General features: G+C 42.7%; 1 protein-coding gene across 2 annotated transcripts in view; it reads right to left on the bottom strand.

The window, feature by feature from the left end:
* Positions 1 to 20,974, bottom strand: part of BABAM2 (BRISC and BRCA1 A complex member 2) — a 438,797-nt gene that overhangs the window by 93,911 nt on the left and 323,912 nt on the right. For both annotated transcript variants that reach the window (XM_082852207.1, XM_082852208.1), the window contains exons 8-9: positions 4,544 to 4,643; positions 1,461 to 1,531 (exon numbers count right to left, since the gene is read on the bottom strand). In XM_082852207.1, the coding sequence (XP_082708333.1) occupies positions 1,461 to 1,531; positions 4,544 to 4,643 (171 nt within the window). The remainder of the gene's footprint in view (positions 1 to 1,460; positions 1,532 to 4,543; positions 4,644 to 20,974) is intronic.

Below are 20,974 nucleotides of genomic sequence, written 5' to 3'. Positions count from 1 at the left end.
TGCATTTTCGATTATATATAAGAAAGATAATCTTACTCAAAAATGAGGAGACTAACGGTGTCATTTATTAACCACTGTTTGTATCATAAGCACTTTCTCAAAATGCTCATAAATAAAGCTGAAAAAAATCTTAAGTATTAGAGACACGTAAGAGACAGTCATGCTGTTTAGATATTGATACTTCTATTTTGGGGATATGACAAATTTCACTGTGGATAATGAGAAAATTTCTTGAAATTGTTTTGAGGAGTCAGAAATTTTACTTATAATTATGCCACATTTGTAAAATTATACCCCAACCTTATTTTTCTTTAAGATTTTTTTTGACGTGGACCATTTTTAAAGTCTTTCTTAAAATTGTTTCTGTTTTATGTTTTGGTTTTTTTGGCCTCGGGGCATGTGGGATCATAGCTCCCCGACCAGGGATCGAACCCACACTCCCTGCCCTGGAAAGCGAAGTCCTAACCACTGGGCCGCCAGGGAAGTTCCCCCAACCTTATTCTTGACCTCATCTTCTCTTTCTTATTCCTTTTGCCCTAATTTCTTCATTTACTTATTTAAAATTTTAATACACATACACACACACACACACACACACACACACACCACTTCTCTGGAATAAGGTGGGAGATAACTAGACCACTAAAACCCTTAGGGCTTAGTCCCCCCAGGTAGGTAGAGGGGTCCACCTTTTAAAGAAGACTGTGAGGAAAGTTCATTCCCCAACTAAGCCCTGAGGGGAAAGTTGATAAGGGCTCTACCATCATTAAGGAAACAGCTGCAGAGCAGCCCACCTCGGGCAAAGGAAAGGGCCAGAGCACAGGGAGGGTGGGAGGAGATGTCTACCCTGGAACTGCAGCTATACACTTCCCTCCTCCCTTGTGGGGCCTTCTTCCAACTCCTAATCCCAAGTGTGAGTCATCGTGATGGTGTCTAATGCCAGACTTCCTTCCCGAATCTCTGTGGCCCTGTGGGGAGCAGTGGTCCTATCAGGAGACCTGAGTCCTGGGAACAGGATCCCAGCCTGGCTTTCTCTCCCCGAGATGTGTGACTTCCGCCGGGTGCCTGAACTGGCCAAGGTTTCGGGGCTTTCTTCAGTAGAATGTGCCAGTCATGCCTGCCTGCTTCACCTCATGACTGCTCTGTGATGACGGAGGTGAAAGTGTTGTGCAGACTATAAAGAGCCTGAGAAGAAGCAGGCCTTATGCCCACTGTTACTGCAGTGTTTGGGGCTAGTCATGCGCTGCTCCAGGGAAGATATTTGACTCTACTATTTGCTAAAGAATGCTAAAGAAAAAAGTCTTCCTGGGAGCTTCAGTGTAAGCAACACACCAAGAAGAATCAAAATGGCATTCGGAGGTATCGTACGGAAGAACTGCTATTTTCTTAATCAAGCCCTTATATTAGGGTCATCAGGACGTGAGTGCGTCATTGATTTGTGGTTTAAACAAAGAACTTACGTGCCAAAGTGACTGAGAAAAGCAGCAATATACTCTCTTCTTTTGTGATATCCTTGAATCACATACTGCACCTGGAATAGGAACCCAAAGCTGAGAAGTGGAGTAGGAAATCATTAAACATTTTATTATGTAAAATTTCAAAGATTCAGAGAAGTAGAAAGAATAGCAAATTGAACACCCATATTCCCACACCTATATTCAACAACTGTGAATATTTTGTCTAGTTGCTTTATCCAGCCATCTACCTACCTATCAACCTGTCAATCAATCTTGCTGAAGTGTTTCAAAGGAAATTAGAGACATCATGACAGTTTGCCCCTAAACACTTAGGCATGCACCTCCGAAAAACAAGACATTTTCCTGCATAACCACAATACTGTCATCATACCAAATTTAGTAATCATTCTCTGAATTCATTTAGTACGCTGTCCATTTTCAAAACTTCCCAATTGTCCCCAAAACATTTTTGAAAAAAGCAGGGTGTAAACAGGGATCAGGCATTTAATTCAGAAAGTCTTTTACTATAGAATAATAGTACCTCCTGGGGTGTGGATGTGTGTATATAATATTGACTTTCCAAAGAGACTGGGCTAGTTGTCTTATTCTGTATTCTCGATTCTCTGATTGTTTCCTTCCTTTTTTCTCTACCTTCTGTATTTCCTAAAATTGGCAGTTAGAGCTAAAGGTGTGACTAGATTCAGGTTAAATATTTTGGGCAAGAAAACTTCCTAGGTAATACTGAGTTTGATCATTGGTTAAGGTGATGCCAGCCAGACCACTCTACTGTAAGGGGATGTTTCCCCTCTGCCATAGTGAGTAATCCAGGGGTACACCCCTCAAAGCATGGGAAGATCTAGTTCCCATGAACCTTTTACTTAATGGTTTTAGTATCTGTTGGGAGATCCTTGTCTGAATCGATTACTTCACTAGGGCCTGAAAAAATGGTGATTTTTGTATTCTCTCATTCCATCTGCATTTATCAGCTGGAATTCTCTATAAAGAAGAGCTTCCTCTCATCCAGTGGGTCTATTTGGTTATCTTGAACTACAACGCCTATTGAAAAGGCACAGAAATGCTCAATTCTTTCTTTTTAAGCTCATAACATTCAGAATAAGGAGTGTTACAACAGGAGATTTTATTTTGCCTTTTTATATTTCCTTGTTATCACCAAATGACAGTTTCTATAAAAAACTTTGTGAACTCATTAAGATAGGCATCTGAAAGTTAGTCATTTACCCATCAGCGTCTAACACAAAAATACATTCCTTATGAAATGTCTTCATAATGCCTGAAAGAAACAGTGGGAGAAAAAGACCCCCCAAATTGTTTATATTGGCTGTAGTCACACTGAGTTTCCATGGATAACAAAAGCCCGAGATAAAGTGCTTGAAATAACCTTGACACAATTGGTACTGATAGCCATTTGTACCCTTTAAAAGTAAAACAATTCTATTTATATAACAGGGGTTTTATGTCAATTTATAAAAACAGTGCTTGCTTTGCAGGCTTAATGCAGGATCAGAAATGTTATTTTGGGAAAAGAAAAACAGATGATAAGTTTGCTTAAGTGGCTTTGTTTAAAAAGGGGATGAAAACAGTTCTGTATACTTGATTTTAAAAACAGAAAACCATTCTAACAGAAACCCACAACAAAACTGGCTATAAAGATAGATTCCAATGTAATTATGGAAATTCATTTGAAGAGATTGTTTCTAAAAGCAGCCCATACTGTCCTCGTTTGTGGCAAGGAGAAGAACATCAATTTTAAAAGACAAGCAAAATTAATGAAAGGGAACCAGATAAGAAAAACTGACTGATTCTTGTATTTCTGGGAAAATGGTATTACAATTTTTTTGAGGAAAATGTATGACTAGAAATTAATCTCAATTGGAGAGCTTTAAAAAGGCTTTTCTTCTTGGTTCTGGAAGACCAAATTTGCATTTTTCTCTGTAATACTGGGATATCTAGATTTGAAGGCAGTGCAAAGTCCCCCAGTGTAAATAAGAAATCTGTGCTCTGATCAGTTTTGTAGGAGGGCAGTGGCTGGGGGAATTTGGTCCAATGAGCAGCAACCAGTCTGTGAGAGTTAAATACCCTGGAATCTGGGCCGAGCCCACAGACTGTGGAGTTGCCCGATTTTAGTTTCTCTGACATTTAAAAAATAATACGGAAGCCTTTGAAATATTATTATATTTCTAAAATATTTTCTATATAGAGATGAGCTATCTTTTGAATGAAAGAGACACACAAAAGATTTACTTTCCAAGCCATTGTGAACAAGTCAACAGGAGCAAAGAAAATAGGATTTGGGGAATTAAGCAAACTGAGTCCATGTGGGAGAAGAAACAAAGTCAGTATTGCTTGTGGATTAATATCTCCGGTTTTTAGCTACATACACTGGCTGGACATTAACAAGCATATTGTATACTTCGTAGAAATAGCTGACAACAACCATTAGTGGAAACTCAGCTACTTGCCAGTGTAAGGGCTCATTAACACAGCTAAGAGACGGCTTTAGATAATCTGATGTGCCTGACTATAAGACAAGCTGACCTGGAAATCCTGCCCCTAGAAGCAGGACTCTGGCAAACTGCTCCTAGACATGACAGGGAGAATCAAGAGCCAACTATTAAGAAGTGCAGTACAGAAAAGCAGGAAGAGATAAAAGCAGCTCTACAGAATTACTGTGATATTAACTAGTGGCAACACGCACACACACACACACACACATGCATGCAACAGATAATTGGGAAAGGAAAGTTCAAAATTTTTAAACTGTAAGGAGGTGTAAGATCTAGCAAAAACTTAGGGCATAAAGGAAATTCAAGAAACAGGAGATATACATTTAAAAGATGAAGATAAGACTGGAACAGGAGGTCAGAATCCTCAGAAAAGGAATGAGGGCAAAGAAATCAGGAGAGAAACGGATGAGATGTAATTCAAAGTAGGAAAGGTTGATGTCAGACGGAGGCTGAAACTAAGAGGATGGGGTGCAGAGGATGGTGTGTGCACCATGATGCTGGGTAGATGACACTGGAGGAAGGAGCCTCACAAGGTGGGGGAGGCAGAGGACTTGCTTTTACCTTGTTGGTGAGCAGGTGGCACACTTGAGGAACATAATCAATGAGACATCCTCCTCCTGGAAAAGCTGGGATATGAAGAGCTGAGGAGCCGCCAAGTGCACTGAAAGGACAAGAGAACAATGGACACTTCTCTCAGGGCTCAGGCAGTTTAAGTGACACCCCAAACAGACTTGGCTTCTCGTGTCCAACTCTGCCCACCAACTGCCTGAAGTAATGACGATGGTTACAGGGGCTTCACTTTACGACTACATTTCCACATATATTCTATCCATTTTGTTAAAACAACATGTTCATGTTACACATGACTAACAGCTAACGATTAATGACAACTCCTGATCCTATCACACAACAGTACAAATTAGCAAATTTTGATTGGCATGGGTAAATGTCTTACCAACATTAATGGATTGTACCTGTTACTGAAACACAGGCTTTTATACTCTTGATTATGCCCAGTTCATAATTGGGCTGAGCAAAGGTAAGTCATTCATTAAACTGAACAAAACTGAACTGACACAACGGTGTAACAGTGTACCAAAGGGACCAGTTCTGCAGCTCACCGGCTTTGTTGCCCTGGCCAGCCTCCTTGGGCTTTAGTTTCCTCATTCTCAGTGTGAGGCAAGTGGTCTAGGGCAGGGGATGCAAAAGCCTGGGGTCTACCCAGCCCAGGCAGGTTTTGTAAATGAGTGGAGAGAACCAGGTGGGGACTCTTGAAGGAACTGGGGATTTTGTGCACAGTGGGAAGGGCTCTCACTGATCAGCCCCAGCCATCTCTGACATGTAGGAATACAAGCCTGGTCTTACCAGATTCTAATTTTTCAAGTGAAGCCAGAAATCCAGATGATTTAATCTCTCAATTTTTAAATGGTGGCAATTAATTAAACATTTTCTGAAACACCGGGGTCCCGTGTCTGTGGGTCAATATGGGTAGGAAGTGTGCAACTAATCCCAGTAAACACTGATATTCAATTCATCTAAACAAGAAGGTACAGTCAAAAATCATCAATCCAAACACTAAGACGCTGTTGATTCAGAAACATTTTCCAGAACTTTCCAGGATATTCTCTTTTCAGTTTAATTAACCAGCGTTAAGATTATTTAAAAAAATTGTTCAGAACCTTATAGCATGCATTTTGTATATCATCCTTAATCTTGATTTCATCTTCTTTCCTACTCTCACTTTCCTTCGGTCCTAATTTGTTTTTCTTATTTGAATTTTATTTTAACATATATATTTCTGTAAGCCTCTTCAAGCCTCTCTGTAAGACAACGGAATATAAAAAGACCCCTAAAATCTCTTAATGTTGTGATTATTCATTATCCAAGTCCCCATAGTAACGAGGTTGTAAATGGAAGCAAAACATTTCACAACAGTAACAGTCTAGAAAATCCTTCTCAAATAGCGTAGAGCAGATTGACTCAGCCTAGAGTTTGTGGTACAAGGAACAATATATGTAACTACTCAAAGGACTCCAGATCCAGCCTGTCTCCCTATTGACTACAGATTTCTGAAATTAATTTTTCCGGTAAAAATGAATATTATGTTTATTTATTTACAGGAATGAGAAATCCCAAGAAACAAATAAAATTCCAGGTGGTGTGAGCAACTCAATATGGAGTGGAAGTATTCGCTGTTGACTTATCCTACTCAGATGGTAATTAAAAAGCACAATAACTGACAACTGAGAAAATTCTGAGACAGCGTTTGACTAAGTATGACATGAATATGTCATGTACACCCTGCAACTGCACAGAATCAGCAAGGACATCATTTCCATTCGCTACTCTCAGAGTAGACATTGGATGAGACTTAGCCTCAACTCTGAAGAAGGCTAGGAAAATTCCTATGACTTTCTGTGAACGAGAGGAAGGCTTTCTGTCCCCTCTTTTCATGCAAAAGTACGCAGAGGGCACACATCTCACTGGAAGTGTCTAATGGTTCCATTAGGATGGAAAACGGATTAAGAAGAAAATTCTATAGTACAAGAAAAATAAATCCAGTAGTTACAGCCTGTGGTCCTTGGAATATCTGCACAACAGAGAAGAACAAGATCCAGGCTTCTCATAGGTTGCTTAGAGGAACAATCCTTAACATAATAAAATTTAAAAAAAAAATTCGGACAGTTCTCTAGAATTGATAGTAATGGCCTTTGACCTGTAAATAGCATTACAGGATAAGTTCTTAATCATTCACTAAATTGAATACAAGGAGTGAAAACAGCATGCGAGTAATCCTCTCAACCTGAAACTCTCTCTCTGCCTCTGAAATACAGCCATTAAACAAAAATTACCTATAATAATAGAAAGAAGCAGAGGTATGGAGAAATCCAATGACCAGCTGCTCTGCTGCCAGGCCCATCTCTCTGCACTCTGCTTCTGTGATTGTCAAGAACTAACCCTTGTTGCTAGGTGCCTTCTCATTATCTAATTTAATCCTCTCCACAATTCCACAAGGTGGGAATTATCACTGTGATTTTACAAGTGAAGGAATTGAGGCTCAGAGAGCAGAAGAAATTTCCCTGGGTCCACACAACTAGGAAATGGTAAAGCCAGGATCTGAACTCAGGGAAGCCTGTTGCCAGAGTCCAGGCTGCTGTTACTGCTGAATTATGTGCCTCCCTGAGAGCAGGGGGGATTTGAATCTTGAAAGGGCTACAAGGGGACTTCCTGGTGGCGCAGCGGATAAGAATCCACCTGCCAATGCAGGGGACATGGGTTTGATCCCTGGTCTGGGAAGATCCCACATGCCACAGAGCAACTAAGCCCGTGTGCCACAACTACTGAGCCTGCGCTCTAGAGCCCACAAGCCACAACTACTGAGCCTGTGTGCCACAACTACTGAAGCTCGTGCGCCTAGAGCCCATGCTCTGCAACAAGAGAAGCCACCACAATGAGAAGCCTGCGCACTGCAACGAAGAGAGCAACTAAGCCCATGCGCCACAACTACTGAAGCCTGCGCACCTAGAGCCGGTGCTCCGCAACAAGAGAAGCCACCGCAATGAGAAGCCCGCGCACCGCAAAGAAGAGTAGCCCCAGCTCGCTGCAACTAGAGAAAGCCTGCACACAGCAATGAAGACCCAATGCAGCCAAAAATAAATAAAAAATTAAATCTTAGGGAAAAAAAAGGGCTACAGGGATGGAAAGACACAGTGGGTATAGCTGGTAAGTGAGCAGGGTCAGGATTCCAGTGAGGCTAAAGGGCTTCTAGAAGCACTCAGACCACCACCGAAGCAGGCACTGTGCTGTACAGCCCATCTCCCCTTACAACTTTCCACAAGGCAGCAGGACAAGTATTCCTCCCGATTTTGTTCACACCTCAGTACTCTCCCACCCCAACCATCAAACAACCGGATTCACTGCCTCTTGGATGTGAGGGACCGACCACTCTGTCATGTCCAATCGTGAATGACTTAGCTGTGCAGGGGAAGCCTCAATGTGTGAAGCACTTCAGATACCAGCAAGGATAGTTTTAAATGAGAGTTGAGTTTTTAAAGGACACTCGCTGCACGCTTTATTTAACTCAGCAGTTTCTCTGCCTGTGAGGGCTCTGAACCTGACTTCCAGCATCACACGCTGATAAGTGCCACTGATTCATGTATAAATATCCGCCTCATTGGTAAATATTTAACAGGCTTGCTATAGCCTGAATGCTGCCCTGATCGCACTGAATAAACAAAGTCAAGTGCCTTGAAATAAAAGAGCTATTATGTTTTCAAAGTGTGCAAGATGGAGGAGGTAAGGCCTTGTGATCGCGAATCCTTTAATATTCATGAATCAAAAAATACTGGGCTGAGCATGTACAACAGAAAACTCACCCTGTGCAGGGATGCCCGGCCTCACTCAGCCATTCCCAGGAATGCAGGGCTGGCTGGCGAGAAGCAGGGCCTCACTAACTCACTAAGTGGCTGAGTTGGGGCTGGGGAAGGGGTGAGGGGGAGATGAAAGGGACCACTGGCTGTAGACTCTTCTGATCTCTGGAGCGGTGCAGGGAGAAAGCAGGGCTAAAAGGTGGGGAACCAAAATTGGTGTGACAGGGTCTCAGGCTGAACTTGGGAGAAGAAACGGGTGAAAAGGGCTGCTTTGATGAGAAAGCACCGTCTATCTCTTTATGGACTGTAATGAAACATGAAACTGCTTGATAATTCTTAGAACTGAAACTGAATCTGTGGATAGAAATTAGAAGGACAAGGCCAGAGCTCGAGAAACCTTTCCAACAGTGGAGTTGAACAGTCCGAAAGTTAGCCAGAAAAACATTTCCAGGTCTGTCTCCTTGGCTCTAAAAGTCAAATATAAGAACTGTCTATGTACTAATACTATTGTTTCCATGCAAATACAGCTAATTGAGCCCTTGTGGACCTTGCTCTGTCAGCAAATATTCAGAGCGCCTCTAATATTGAAGACTTGGATTGGCTACAGTCAACAGCATAAAGGAAATATTTTTGAGCACTTTGACATGGAAAAATGCAGGCAGTCAGCCTGTCTGCAAGCTTGACTTGGGACAATAGGGTTTTAACTCATTATGGAATAATAACTCCCTTCTCCCCATGTTGGGCTTTACCTTACCGGCCAAATAAAATGAAGAAAACATGATTTGGCACTGGAGAAAACAAGAAGGGCCAATGATTTTCAACTGTAGTTCTTGCTGCTGCCAAGTTTGCTCTCTTTGGTCTTACTCAGCTTTCCGTGAGTGCAGCGAGGATAACACTACTCTCAAAAGGACCCATCTCTCTCAAGGGTTAAAGTAACAATTAGAGTTACACTAATATTAAAATAGCACCATACACCCCAAGAGAGACGTTATTCAAGAATGCCTCTTGTGTGAGTTTTCTATGTCCAGGGTTAGGTCAGCGATGCTCGGCCTTAGTGTCCCCTTCTGCCTTTGAACCGGGTTCTGAGGGAGAGGAAGTTGCCCTGGTTGCCTCCTCCATAGTATGATTCAGGGGAGTGTTGGAGGGTGAAGCATGGAAATGGGGAACTCCAAGGATGATAGATGGACACCAGCAGCCACTAGGCCCCAAGCTAAGAGAAATCTAAAGAAAGGTGAGCCTTCAATTCAATCCAACAAACACGAACTGTATGCCTAAATCTGTTTAAGAACTTGAGTTTTCCATTCTGAATATGTGACTAGGGCACCACTGTTAATTCCTTTCAAGGTAGAGAAAGGCCAGGGACCTCAAGAATCTAGGGCACTCTATAATGACAGAGTATGTTTCCTGGTGGCTTGCCAGGAAAGCCATTACAATAAAACAAAAGTCACTATTATTTATTGAGTATCCACTTTTGCCAGGCACTCTAATAGGCATTTCGTTATCTCTAAACCTCCCAAGAACTCTGCCAGATAGACCTAATTAGCCCAAGTTACAGATGAGGAAACTGAGGTTCTAAGAGTCTAAGTATCTTGTCCAAGATTACCCAGCAAGTAAGTTGCAGACATAGGCTTGAATCCCAGTCTTTTTGGTTCCAAAGCCTGTGTCCTTCTTCTTTAGAAATTCTTTCATAAGAAGGATGGTGTGGAATTTCTAAAACTCTTACCCCACTAATCCCTACCTACATACTGAAACAGTAGTATAAGCGGCTGAAATTATCCTCAAAAAGCCTTCATACATGAAATTCATCACCTTGTCATCTCACTTTTTCTTAAGATATCATCTGTCACAAGAAGTTAACTGGGTAGGATTAAAAAAAAAACCATATGTAGGTTCTGAAAACCCAAAAGTACATAAACACTACACCATGGAAACAGTCTGCTTTTTGTTTTTGTTTTTTCCTAACTGGATTTTCTTTTTCCTAGTAAAGCATTTTCTAGAGCTGCTGTAGCCCTTGTCTCATTTTATAGATTCAACTTGGCGCCATCTTAAGAGTCTCTCCACCGCTCAGTTAAACAAAATCAGGCTGTAATTCAAAATGGAAAAAAACTCAATGAATATAACAGGAGAAGAAAATAAAAGATCAGAATGACAAGTTAAGTTTATAAGTAGGAGAAAATTTGGGGAGTCGCACTGGATGAGAGGTTCACTGAAGCATCAGTGTGGGCCTGGCTGTATTACATTTATGCACCTGATCTAGTATTTCCACTAAACATACTTCACAGCATAAAATCAGGTCTTCTTAGAGCACTGTATTCCATTTCTTGTTTCCCATTTTTAGAGGGACATATAAAAATGGAAATGTTCTGAGACAATGATAAGTATGATTAAACACTCAGAAAATGTTCCTATTTGGAGCAAAGTCTAAAGAAGTTGAACTTGCTAAGTTAAATTACTTAGAAGGTTATGGAATTATGAAATACAGTAATTTAAAAATGTGGGGCTTCCCTGGTGGCACGGTGGTTGAGAGTCCGCCTGCTGATGCAGGGGACACGGGTTCGTGCCCCAGTCCGGGAAGATCCCACATGCCGCAGAGCGGCTGGGCCTGTGAGCCATGGCCACTGAGCCTGCGCGTCTGGAGCCTGTGCTCCGCAATGGGAGAGGCCACAACAGAGAGAGGCCCGCGTACCGCAAAAAAAAAAAAAAAAAAAAAAAAAAAGTGAAGGCACACTATATGGATAATTTGAATCAGGTATTCTTTGCTTAGTCACAGTATAAATAAAGAGAGTTTAAAAGGCAATATGAGGGATTTAGTTGGTAAAATGAATTCTCCACAGAATGGAGTAGTGAATAATAGCTCCATTTATGAAGTACTATGTATTAGGCACTATACCAAGTGCTTTTCCTATATGATATCCTCTCCTCTTCACATCAGTCTCTGAGAGAGGTGCCACCCCATTATACAGATGAGAAGGCTAGAGCTTAGAGAAGCTACATAACCATCTCTGAAGTCACATAGGTGGTAAAATGGCAGAAGGGCATCTAAATCCAGGTCTCTCTGACCTAAATCTACCCCACGCTTAGGTCTTCAATGATCACTTTTTTTTTTTTTAATTTTTATTTATTTATTTATTTATTTTTGCGGTACACGAGCCTCTCACTGTTGTGGCCTCTCCCGTTGCGGAGCACAGGCTCTGGACACACAGACTCAGCGACCATGGCTCACGGGCCCAGCCGCTCCACTGCATGTGGGATCTTCCCGGACCGGGGCACGAACCCGTGTCCCCTGCATCAGCAGGCGGACGCTCAACCACTGCGCCACCAGGGAAGCCCATCAATGATCACTTTTGTGACATCTGGTTCCACATGTGTCAGATCCATCAGGCTCCTCCTGGTTTGGGTGTTTCAGGCAGATGCCTGGGCTGACTGAGCCTGTAAGGCTGTTTCCAGGAATATTAATTAAACTTATTTAGGTACCTGAACTGAAGTGGTTAGGGACGTTTTCATTCTAGGCAAATGAACCCCTGGAAACTCTGAGGGCCAGAGGACTTGATGGACACTTTCCAGGAGAGAGGAGGTGAAATGCAAGCAAGGAAACGTTATACTTAAATACAAAAGACGAGAATATTGTAATTACAGAGTCTGTCTAATGACATGAACACTCACCCAGTTTTTGTTCAGAAATGTGTTTAAGTTTGTTAACATCTCAGAAAAGCCTTTGAGGGACAATCTTAACAGATGTCTACCATCAGGATTCTGTTAGCATATGGAAAAGCTTTTAAATCCCTGAAAAATGACAAATGAACTTAGCAGATGTTCTATTAGGATTTGGTATGAATCAGGCTCCCGGACTTCAGACTATACCACAAAGCTACAGTAATCAAGACAGTATGGTACTGGCACAAAAACAGAAATATAGATCAATGGAACAGGATAGAAAGCCCAGAGATAAACCCACGCACATACGGTCACCTTATCTTTGATAAAGGAGGCAAGAGTACACAGTGGAGAAAAGACAGCCTCTTCAATAAGGTGCTGGGAAAACTGGACAGCTACATGTAAAAGAATGAAATTAGAACACTTTCTAACACCATACACAAAAATAAACTCAAAATGGATGAAAGACCTAAATGTAAGGCCAGACACTATCAAACTCTTAGAGGAAAACATAGGCAGAACACTCTATGACATAAATCACTGCAAGATCCTTTTTGACCCACCTCCTAGAGAAATGGAAATAAAAACAAAAATAAACAAATGGGACCTAATGAACCTTCAAAGCTTTTGCACAGCAAAGGAAACCATAAAAAAGACAAAAAGACACCCCTCAGAATGGGAGAAAATATTTGCAAATGAAACAACTGACAAAGGATTAATCTCCAAGATATACAAGCAGCTCATGCAGCTCAATATCAAAAAACAAACAACCCAATCCAAAAATGGGCAGAAGACCTAAATAGACATTTCTCCAAAAAAGATATACAGACTGCCAACAAACACATGAAAAGATGCTCAACATCACTAATCATTAGAGAAATGCAACTCAAAACTACAACGAGGTATCACCTCACACTAGTCAGAAGGGCCATCATCAAAAAATCTACAAACAGTAAATGCTGGAGAGGGTGTGGAGAAAAGGGAACCCTCTTGCACTGTTGGTGGGAATGTAATTTGATACAGCCACTATGGAGAACAGTACGGAGGTCCCTTAAAAAAACTAAAAATAGAACTACCATACGACCCAGCAATCCCACTACTGGGCATATACCCTGAGAAAACCAAAATTCAAAATGAGTCATGTACCACAATGTTCACTGCAGCTCTATTTACAATAGCAGGACATGGAAGCAACCTAAGTGTCCATCGACAGATGAATGGATACAGAAGATATGGCACATATATACACTGGAATATTTCTCAGCCACAAAAAAGAGACGAAATCGAGTTATTTGTAGTGAGGTGGTTGGACCTAGAGGCTGTCATACAGAGTGAAGTAAGTCAGAAAGAGAAAAACAAATATCATATGCTTACACATATATATGGAATCTAAAAAAAAAAAAAAAAAGGTTCTCATGAACCCAGGGGCAGGACAGGGATAAAGACACAGATGTAGAGAATGTACTTGAGGACACGAGGGGGAAAGGTAAGCTGGGACGAAGTGAGAGAGTGGCATGGACACATATATACTACCAAATGTAAAATAGATAGCTAGTGGGGAACAGCGCATAGCACAGAGAGATCAGCTTGGTGCTTTGTGACCACTTAGAGGGGTGGGACAAGGAGGGTGGGAGGGAGACGCAAGAGGGAGGGGATATGGGGATATACGTATGCATATAGCTGATTCACTTTGTTATACAGCAGAAAGTAACACAATACTCTAATGCTATTATATTCCAATAAAGATATTAAAAAAGAAAAAAAGATATGGTATGAACTACTTATAATGATGCCCGGCCACGCAAGACATGAACAGGCAAAGGGAAAGAAAAGCTGGTTTCCTCTTGTTGTATCTTGATCCCTGGCCTGTTACCTGCAGTACGATTCCACCAAAATTTCTTTAAGAAGGGAAACTATTTTCAAATACTAGTCTTTAGGAATGAGTGAATTATTCTGAGTTTGTTAGAACTTTGAGGCTCCAATGAATGGCTTTACTGCTCTGCTACTGCACAGGTAGAGGTTATTTTTCCTATGAATTACTTTTGAAACATACTTACTGAAAAAAAACCCCAATACATGCATATATCAAATCATTACACTGTACATTGTAAATATCTTACATTTTAATTTGTCGATTATACTTCAATAAAGCTGGGGGGGGGAAATCAATGCATACAATAGTTACCCTAGACTAAACCCACAAGCTTTTTTATAACTCCCTCTTCCTCACTGCACACAGGTTTTAATGATGGTCAAAAGAAGAGGCAGAGAAAAAATTCCCTCTGCCTGACCAGGGAGAGAAGTGTACCCACCTGATTCCTGTTTGCTGGCATTTACTAAAAGCTCAGTCCTATGAACAGCATGAGGCAACTTCACACACATATCACTGGTCTCTGAGCTCAAAGAGCTAATCTATAGGTAGCTGGAGCCTGGCTTGCACACACAAAGAAATGAAAAGATACCAGATGCGGTTAGCCAGGCTACTGGTACACAGCGCTTTACAATTTGTTTCCAAAGTGCTCCTCATTTGGATTTTTACAACAGCCTTACACAGTAGGTAACAAGTATTAATATACTCACTATAGAGATGAGAAGACTGAGGCTTAAAATGGATGCCTTGTTCAAGGTTTAAGGCTGGCAACAGTCAAAGTGAGATTGGAATCTTTCCTCTGCGCTATTTTCATGATTGCGTAAGAATGGTCTAGGGAGCCTATTAAAAGCTCAGATACCCAGGCCCCACCCCAGAGAAGTTGATTGATTAAGTTCAGCGGGTCTGAGGTGGGACCTGCTTCCCTAGAGGATGCAGGTGCAGGTGGTCCTCACACCCTGCTCTGTACCTCACCCTGAGGATGCACAACAGGGACTGAGGACCAGAAGGTGTGTGGTAAAAGCAAATTTGCCTCCCATCCCCGAGGCATTAGGTCACTGACTATTTGAAAGGCACTGTGGACAAAAGCAGGAAGAGGAAGAAAGCAGAGATATGCTCTTAAGGGGCTCCAGGCCTAGTACGGGAGATGCGACATTCATGGAAACAACTAGAAAAAAGATGATAACTGCTAAGTGTGTACATGGGCAAAATGAAGTCTAGTCACATGCAGGTAACCAAAAGGCAAGGCAAAGAGCAGTAAAACAAGACTGGGGCTGGAAGGGAGGAGGACACAGAGACTACTCAACACGGCAAGGCACATAATCATAGGCTAGGAACTCCACAGACGGCAGACCGTGGGTCCTGGACCACAGAGAGCAGCTTTTTGCCCCGATATGAGAAAAGCCTACTTCATACTTCGGGCTGCCTGGGATATCTGCTGGTAAAAGGGCATCTGCCTGGAGAGGGAATAAGAAGCTATGATGGTCCATCCTGATGCATCGCCAATGGCGAAGTGGGCAGGAAAGAAAATTCAAGGTTAAAAAAGAAGTTCTGTTTAGTCATAGAGTGAGAGATGTCCTGGAGAGAAGGAAAGGTCTGGGGTTTGAGCCTGAATCTCAGCCAGTTTCCTTGCTTAACATACCTCTTTTATACTGACAACTTCTAAATTTATATTCTCGCTCAGACCTTTCCTGAACTCAGGACTCACATGGCCAACTGCCTACTGAACGCCTCCACTTGGATGTCTAAAATGCACATCAAACTTACCCTTCTCACCAGCACACTCTGCCTGCAAAACCTAGTGCTCCTGCTCTCATCCCGTTTCAGCCCACGGCAGCTCCAACTGATTGGTTCCTTAGGCCCAGTCCAATCTAACGTAACTTCTCTGGATTCTTGCCTCCAAGGATAAGCTGGGGCTGCTCCATCTCGGCGCACTGGCTCAGTTCTTCTGCTGTTCCTCTGCCTGCAACTCTCTTCCCAGCCATCTACTGGGCTTCCTCCCCTGCTTCAGGTCTTACTCAAATACCACCTTCTCAGTAAGGCCTCCTCAACAACCTATTTAAAATAACCCACCTTTTCCAGTAACCTCTCTTCCTTGTCTTACTTTTTTTTAATGGCGTATAAATGGCGTTTATCTCTGTAAAACATTCTACATATTGTATTTGTTTACTGTCTCCTCCCATCACCCTTCACTAGAATGTAAACTCCTCCAGAACGAGGATCTTTGTTCTGTTTACTGCTAAAACACCAGAAATAAGAATAAGGCCAAGTTCATTGTAGGCACTCAATAAATATTTGTGGTATTAAAGTTGAAAGAATAAGTAAGGAAAGATATGAGAGTTAAATTTCCAAAATGGACATGAGAAGTCAGTAAATGTATATTATCTTTTCTGAAACAGTCACTGTGAAAAAGAAGGTTTTAAGGGTCTAGGACAGGGGTTGGCAAACTTTTTCAGTAACGGGCCAGGTAGTAAGTATTGTTGGCTTTGCAGCCCTAAGGTTTCTGTCGGAACTACTAACTTCTGATGCTGTAACAGGAAGGCAGCCATACACAATATGTAAACGAGTGTGCACGGCCGTGTTCCCATAAAATTCTATGTATGAAAGCTGAAATGTGAATTTCACACGATTTTTACAAGTCACAAAATATTATTCTTTAAATGTTTTTCTAACCATTTAAAAAATCATTCTGAGCTCGCAGGCCATACAAAACAGGCTGCAAGACAGATCCAACCAGCGGGCTGTAGTCTTCTGACTCTTGATCTAGGATTAAAGGATCACTTGAAAGTTCTACAGATGCTGAAGGTAGGAAAAATATCCAGGAAGAAATATAGGCCCAAAGACCTAGATTAGATTAGCCAAAACGAAAAGTGGGCCCTTGGGTCAAACCTCTTAGAAACCGTATTCGATCAGCAGGTAAACCACAAGCATTAGCCTTTGCCAGGCAAGGGTGAGGTGAACGTTAGGCAACTCGTGGACTGTGGGAGTTCTCATAATGATACTGGATTAGAACTGTGCAAGAGGGAGCTATTTATATGATCTCAAATGACGCTTGAGGCATGTTCTGGGGCTTTTACTTCTATGCTAGGTGAAAACGCTGCCTACAAAAGCCTTCCTCCCACCCGAAATACTAGCTGTTCGCTGGCGACTGATCCTCAGAAATATTAAGATGAATCATATATGCTCTTTTCACAGTGCAAAAAGAGATAATTTTAAAATTCAGAAAATGTCACTTTGGGTAGTCACAAACCACACAGTAGAAAAGCTGCCCAGCCTGAAAATTGTAAATAAATAAAATCCTGTTCCTGCATGGAAACCTTTTTCCTCATTTAGGTTCCGATGCTGCCCTGGGACTTGCCTCCAAAGTTGGCTGCTGTTTAAACGTGTTGGTTCCCATAAGCTACTGATGGGAGGTGGCCTTTGTTCCCCAGCCCTCTTCCTCCTGGCCCTCCCAGGCTAACCCCCGCTGTTCTTGGTAACGCACAGTGCTCAGCCTTGACCTCAAGCTGTGTTCTTTTTGCCTGCAGGCAGCTCTCAGCTGCTCTGTCTACTGCCCTCGGCCGGGTTGGCCTGAAGGGTGCCAGCTGACAGTGGCTCAGTCTTTACCTGGGCACGGGGAAAGGACTCCTGTGTTTCTTTCTGCTTCCTGCTTGGAGAGACAGGTATTTTTGTCTTTGATCCCTAAGCTCTGTCTTCTTTCTCCTGTCACTAAACAGCTCACTCCCTATTTCCTCCTGTGCCCCTACCCCCCGCCCGCCCTTTTCTGCAACTTCATCATTTTCCCCACATTGCACCGTTTGGCACAGGAGAAGGAGGGAACCACATCAAATAAAGGAATGCAACCACAAAAGCTGCCTTGAGAAGCAAGGCCCCAGATTCTTTTTTTTTTTTTTTTTTTTTTTGCCAATTTACCGTTTTTGGATTTGTTCTCCCATAATCAAATCCTCCCTATCGTGTTAACAATGTGGTGATGTGTCAATACACTGGAATTCTGCTTCAATCAGCGACCCAGAGCTTAATAGGAAAATGAAGCAATAAAATGTTGGTCTTACTGTTAACCTTAAGCTAGGCCTGTACTTAGGATGGGGATGTTGGCTTCTTGATGGTATGTGGGCCAAACCTTCAAAGTTTTGTGAGAGCTCGGGGTTGTCAGCAGAGGCCTAAAGCATCATTCAGGCGTACTTCTGCGGTCGAGAGGTGCAATCACTCCAAGTACCACTGACTGGAGCATGAAGCACCCCAAATTCTAGCAAGCCAGAGAAAGTTCAGACTGAATTTGCGTGCAGACGTTGAAAAGACATATTCAGCTTACAGGCGACAGCAACTCTCGGGTCTGGCTCTGATGATGTCTGTACTTATCACAAAAGGATTTGTGTAAAGCTAAAGTGTTTTTTTTTAAAAAAAATTAAAAACACGTGCCCAACATCCAAACCATTCAGAGACGATAAGGTGCCGCAACCCCCAAACGCTGGGAAGTCACTATTCCCTGTCCTCAGGATATATGTGTTATCGTTAATGTTTAACAACAGCTGGCCAATAGTCATCGTTAATGAAAACACCAGTTAGGGGTTGAGCACTTTTGATGTAGTGATTTTATCTTTTGTGACTAACTTGGTAAACCCAACTGTTCAGGGCATGAAGGGAAGTACTTTTGTTGTTTTGGTTTGGTTCACACGGCGTAGTCACATGCGATGCTGGTTAATGTTGGAAGTCAGTCAGCTCTCGAATATCATCTCTAGCAGATACAAGCAGACATGAGCGGGCCACAGACAAGCCACTAGGCAGTGACCGGCCGCCTTCAGCTGTCCCAGAACACCCAAGTGATGTGATATCCTCCAGAGATTCTCTTGGGGAGAGGAGAAGGGAGAGGAGAAGAAATCTCTCTCCTCCCATCCCTCTTCTAGGGTAACATATTAGAATCTTACAATGGAAAAATGTGTGATTTAAGAAAAAAAAAAATCCTGTAGCCGGTCCTGATGTGAACTAACAGGACAGGTTTTCAACTGCCCCGGCACCATCAGAAGAATTACCATGTCAAACATACAGAAGGAGGAGTCTTTGATCCTTAGGAGTTAAGGACCTTCTCGGCTAACAGGCATTTTTTTTTTTTTTTTTTTTTTTGCGGTACGCGGGCCTCTTACTGTTGTGGCCTCTCCCGTTGCGGAGCACAGGCTCCGAACGCTCAGGCTCAGCGGCCATGGCTCACGGGCCCAGCCGCTCCGTGGCATGGGGGATCTTCCTGGACCGGGGCACGAACCTGTGTCCCCTGCATTGGCAGGCGGACTCTCAACTACTGCGCCACCAGGGAAGTCTCCAGCTCCCCCTTTAAAAGCCAAGTCATCCATGTCATTCCAGCTGCCCGTCTTCCTGCCCCTCCTCCCCACCACATCCCCATTCTGCCCAACAGGACAGAGAGTAGGACCAAGGCAAGGCAGTGAAGGGAAGCGGGGACCGAAGCCCCCCCTCTGCTCCACATTCTGCTGTTGCAGCTGAGGTGCCTGGTCCCTGTCCCAGCTACCGCCCCTGGAAAGGACCGCAAATGTGAATACAGAAGTTATCATTCTACCAAAACACCACACGTCTGCTGGATGGGGGCGCTGCTCCCCTCTGCAGAAGCCCCAGTCCTCCACAAGGCATGCTCCAAAACCCACCCGGAAAGTGGGAGGACCCATTTTCTGGAGACACTGGGGAGAAGGAATTGAGGAAAAAGATGATGAAAAAGCACATCTGGGAATCTGAAGAGGTGAGGGACTGAAGAGGCGTAGTCAGAATTTTAACAAAAACAACATGTATTGAGTAGATTCCTGTCATTTAAAAAACATTTTATTTTACTAAATAAATTGTTTACTTACTAATGAAGGAAGTAGGAGTTCAGTTCTGTTAAAACCCATCTGTGCAAAACCGGAGACTGCTTCTGAATATCATAATTTATTTACCTGTATCTCTTACTTCAAAAAACACCTCCATCAGTTTAAATGCTATTTCTATCCAGTTCTCTAAAATAGATGATTCAAAACAGCCACAACAGTAAACACAGGTCTACATACTCCCAGACAAAGACTGCAGGGCATGCCTGGTGAGACGCAGCAGGAGGCCCAGGACAGCACCTTGGTCCAGGCAGCTCAGGGAAATCTGGGTTTGCGGGGAACGTGACAACCCCAGAAGGCAGGTGTGTTTTCTTTCTTTAACCCAGTGACACAAGATGCAACAGAAGGAGAAAGTTTGAGTCAGGAAGGAAACGAGTTCTGGTAAATGTAGACAAGGATGATGCCAATTTAATTGGTCAGATATAAATGAAATTGGCCTAATAACTTCTTTGCAACTCACTTTCTTGGTTGCTTCAGAATTTTGACTACTATCATTTTCTTAAGCTTTTAAAACCAAAACATTCAAAATTTACTAACAGAGCAATACTAATAGCATAGAGGGAGCTGTCAACATGACTTATTTAAAAAGTATGACTGGGACTTCCCTGGTGGTCCAGTGGTTAAGAATCCGCCTTCCAATGCAAGGGACACGGGTTCGATCCCTGGTCGGGGAACTAAGATCCCACATGCCGTGGGGCAATAAGACCGTGAGCTGCAACTGAAGAGCCTGTGCGCCTCAGTGAAAGATCCCGCACGCCACAACGAAGATCCTGCATGCTGCAACTAAGACCAGACACAGCCAAATAAATAAATATTTTAAAAGTAAATAAATAAAAAGTATGACTGAACCATAGCTATTGAATCCTGACCCTGCAGTAGTGAGTGTATCAATATGGCATCAGTGGCATCAATTTCACCCATTCACACAAAAGAACATGCTGAATGGACCCCTTGATGTAAGGGTTCAGTTTAAGACACTCTATAGCTCTCAGGAGTCCTGAGTACTCTCCAAAAATAACAATCCCATAGAAGCCCATGTGGATAATCTTCGAGGAGAAAGGCAGAGGAGGGATCCACAATTTCGGGGCCACCTGGCAAATTCTGAGCATCAAAGTATGCAGGACTCAGTGGTCCAACTCAGAGCTTACAGCCCCTCAGGAGGGGGCTGGGCTCACATCAGCACCTCTCCTTCCCAGTCGGACCGAGACTGCTTCTCAATACAGGTGATGGCAAA

Source organism: Leucopleurus acutus (assembly GCF_964270905.1).
Source record: "Leucopleurus acutus genome assembly, chromosome: 12".
NCBI classification, from domain to species: Eukaryota; Metazoa; Chordata; class Mammalia; order Artiodactyla; family Delphinidae; genus Leucopleurus; species Leucopleurus acutus.
Note: the sequence above shows the minus strand (reverse complement) of the source record. Positions and strands in the feature narration are given on the sequence as shown.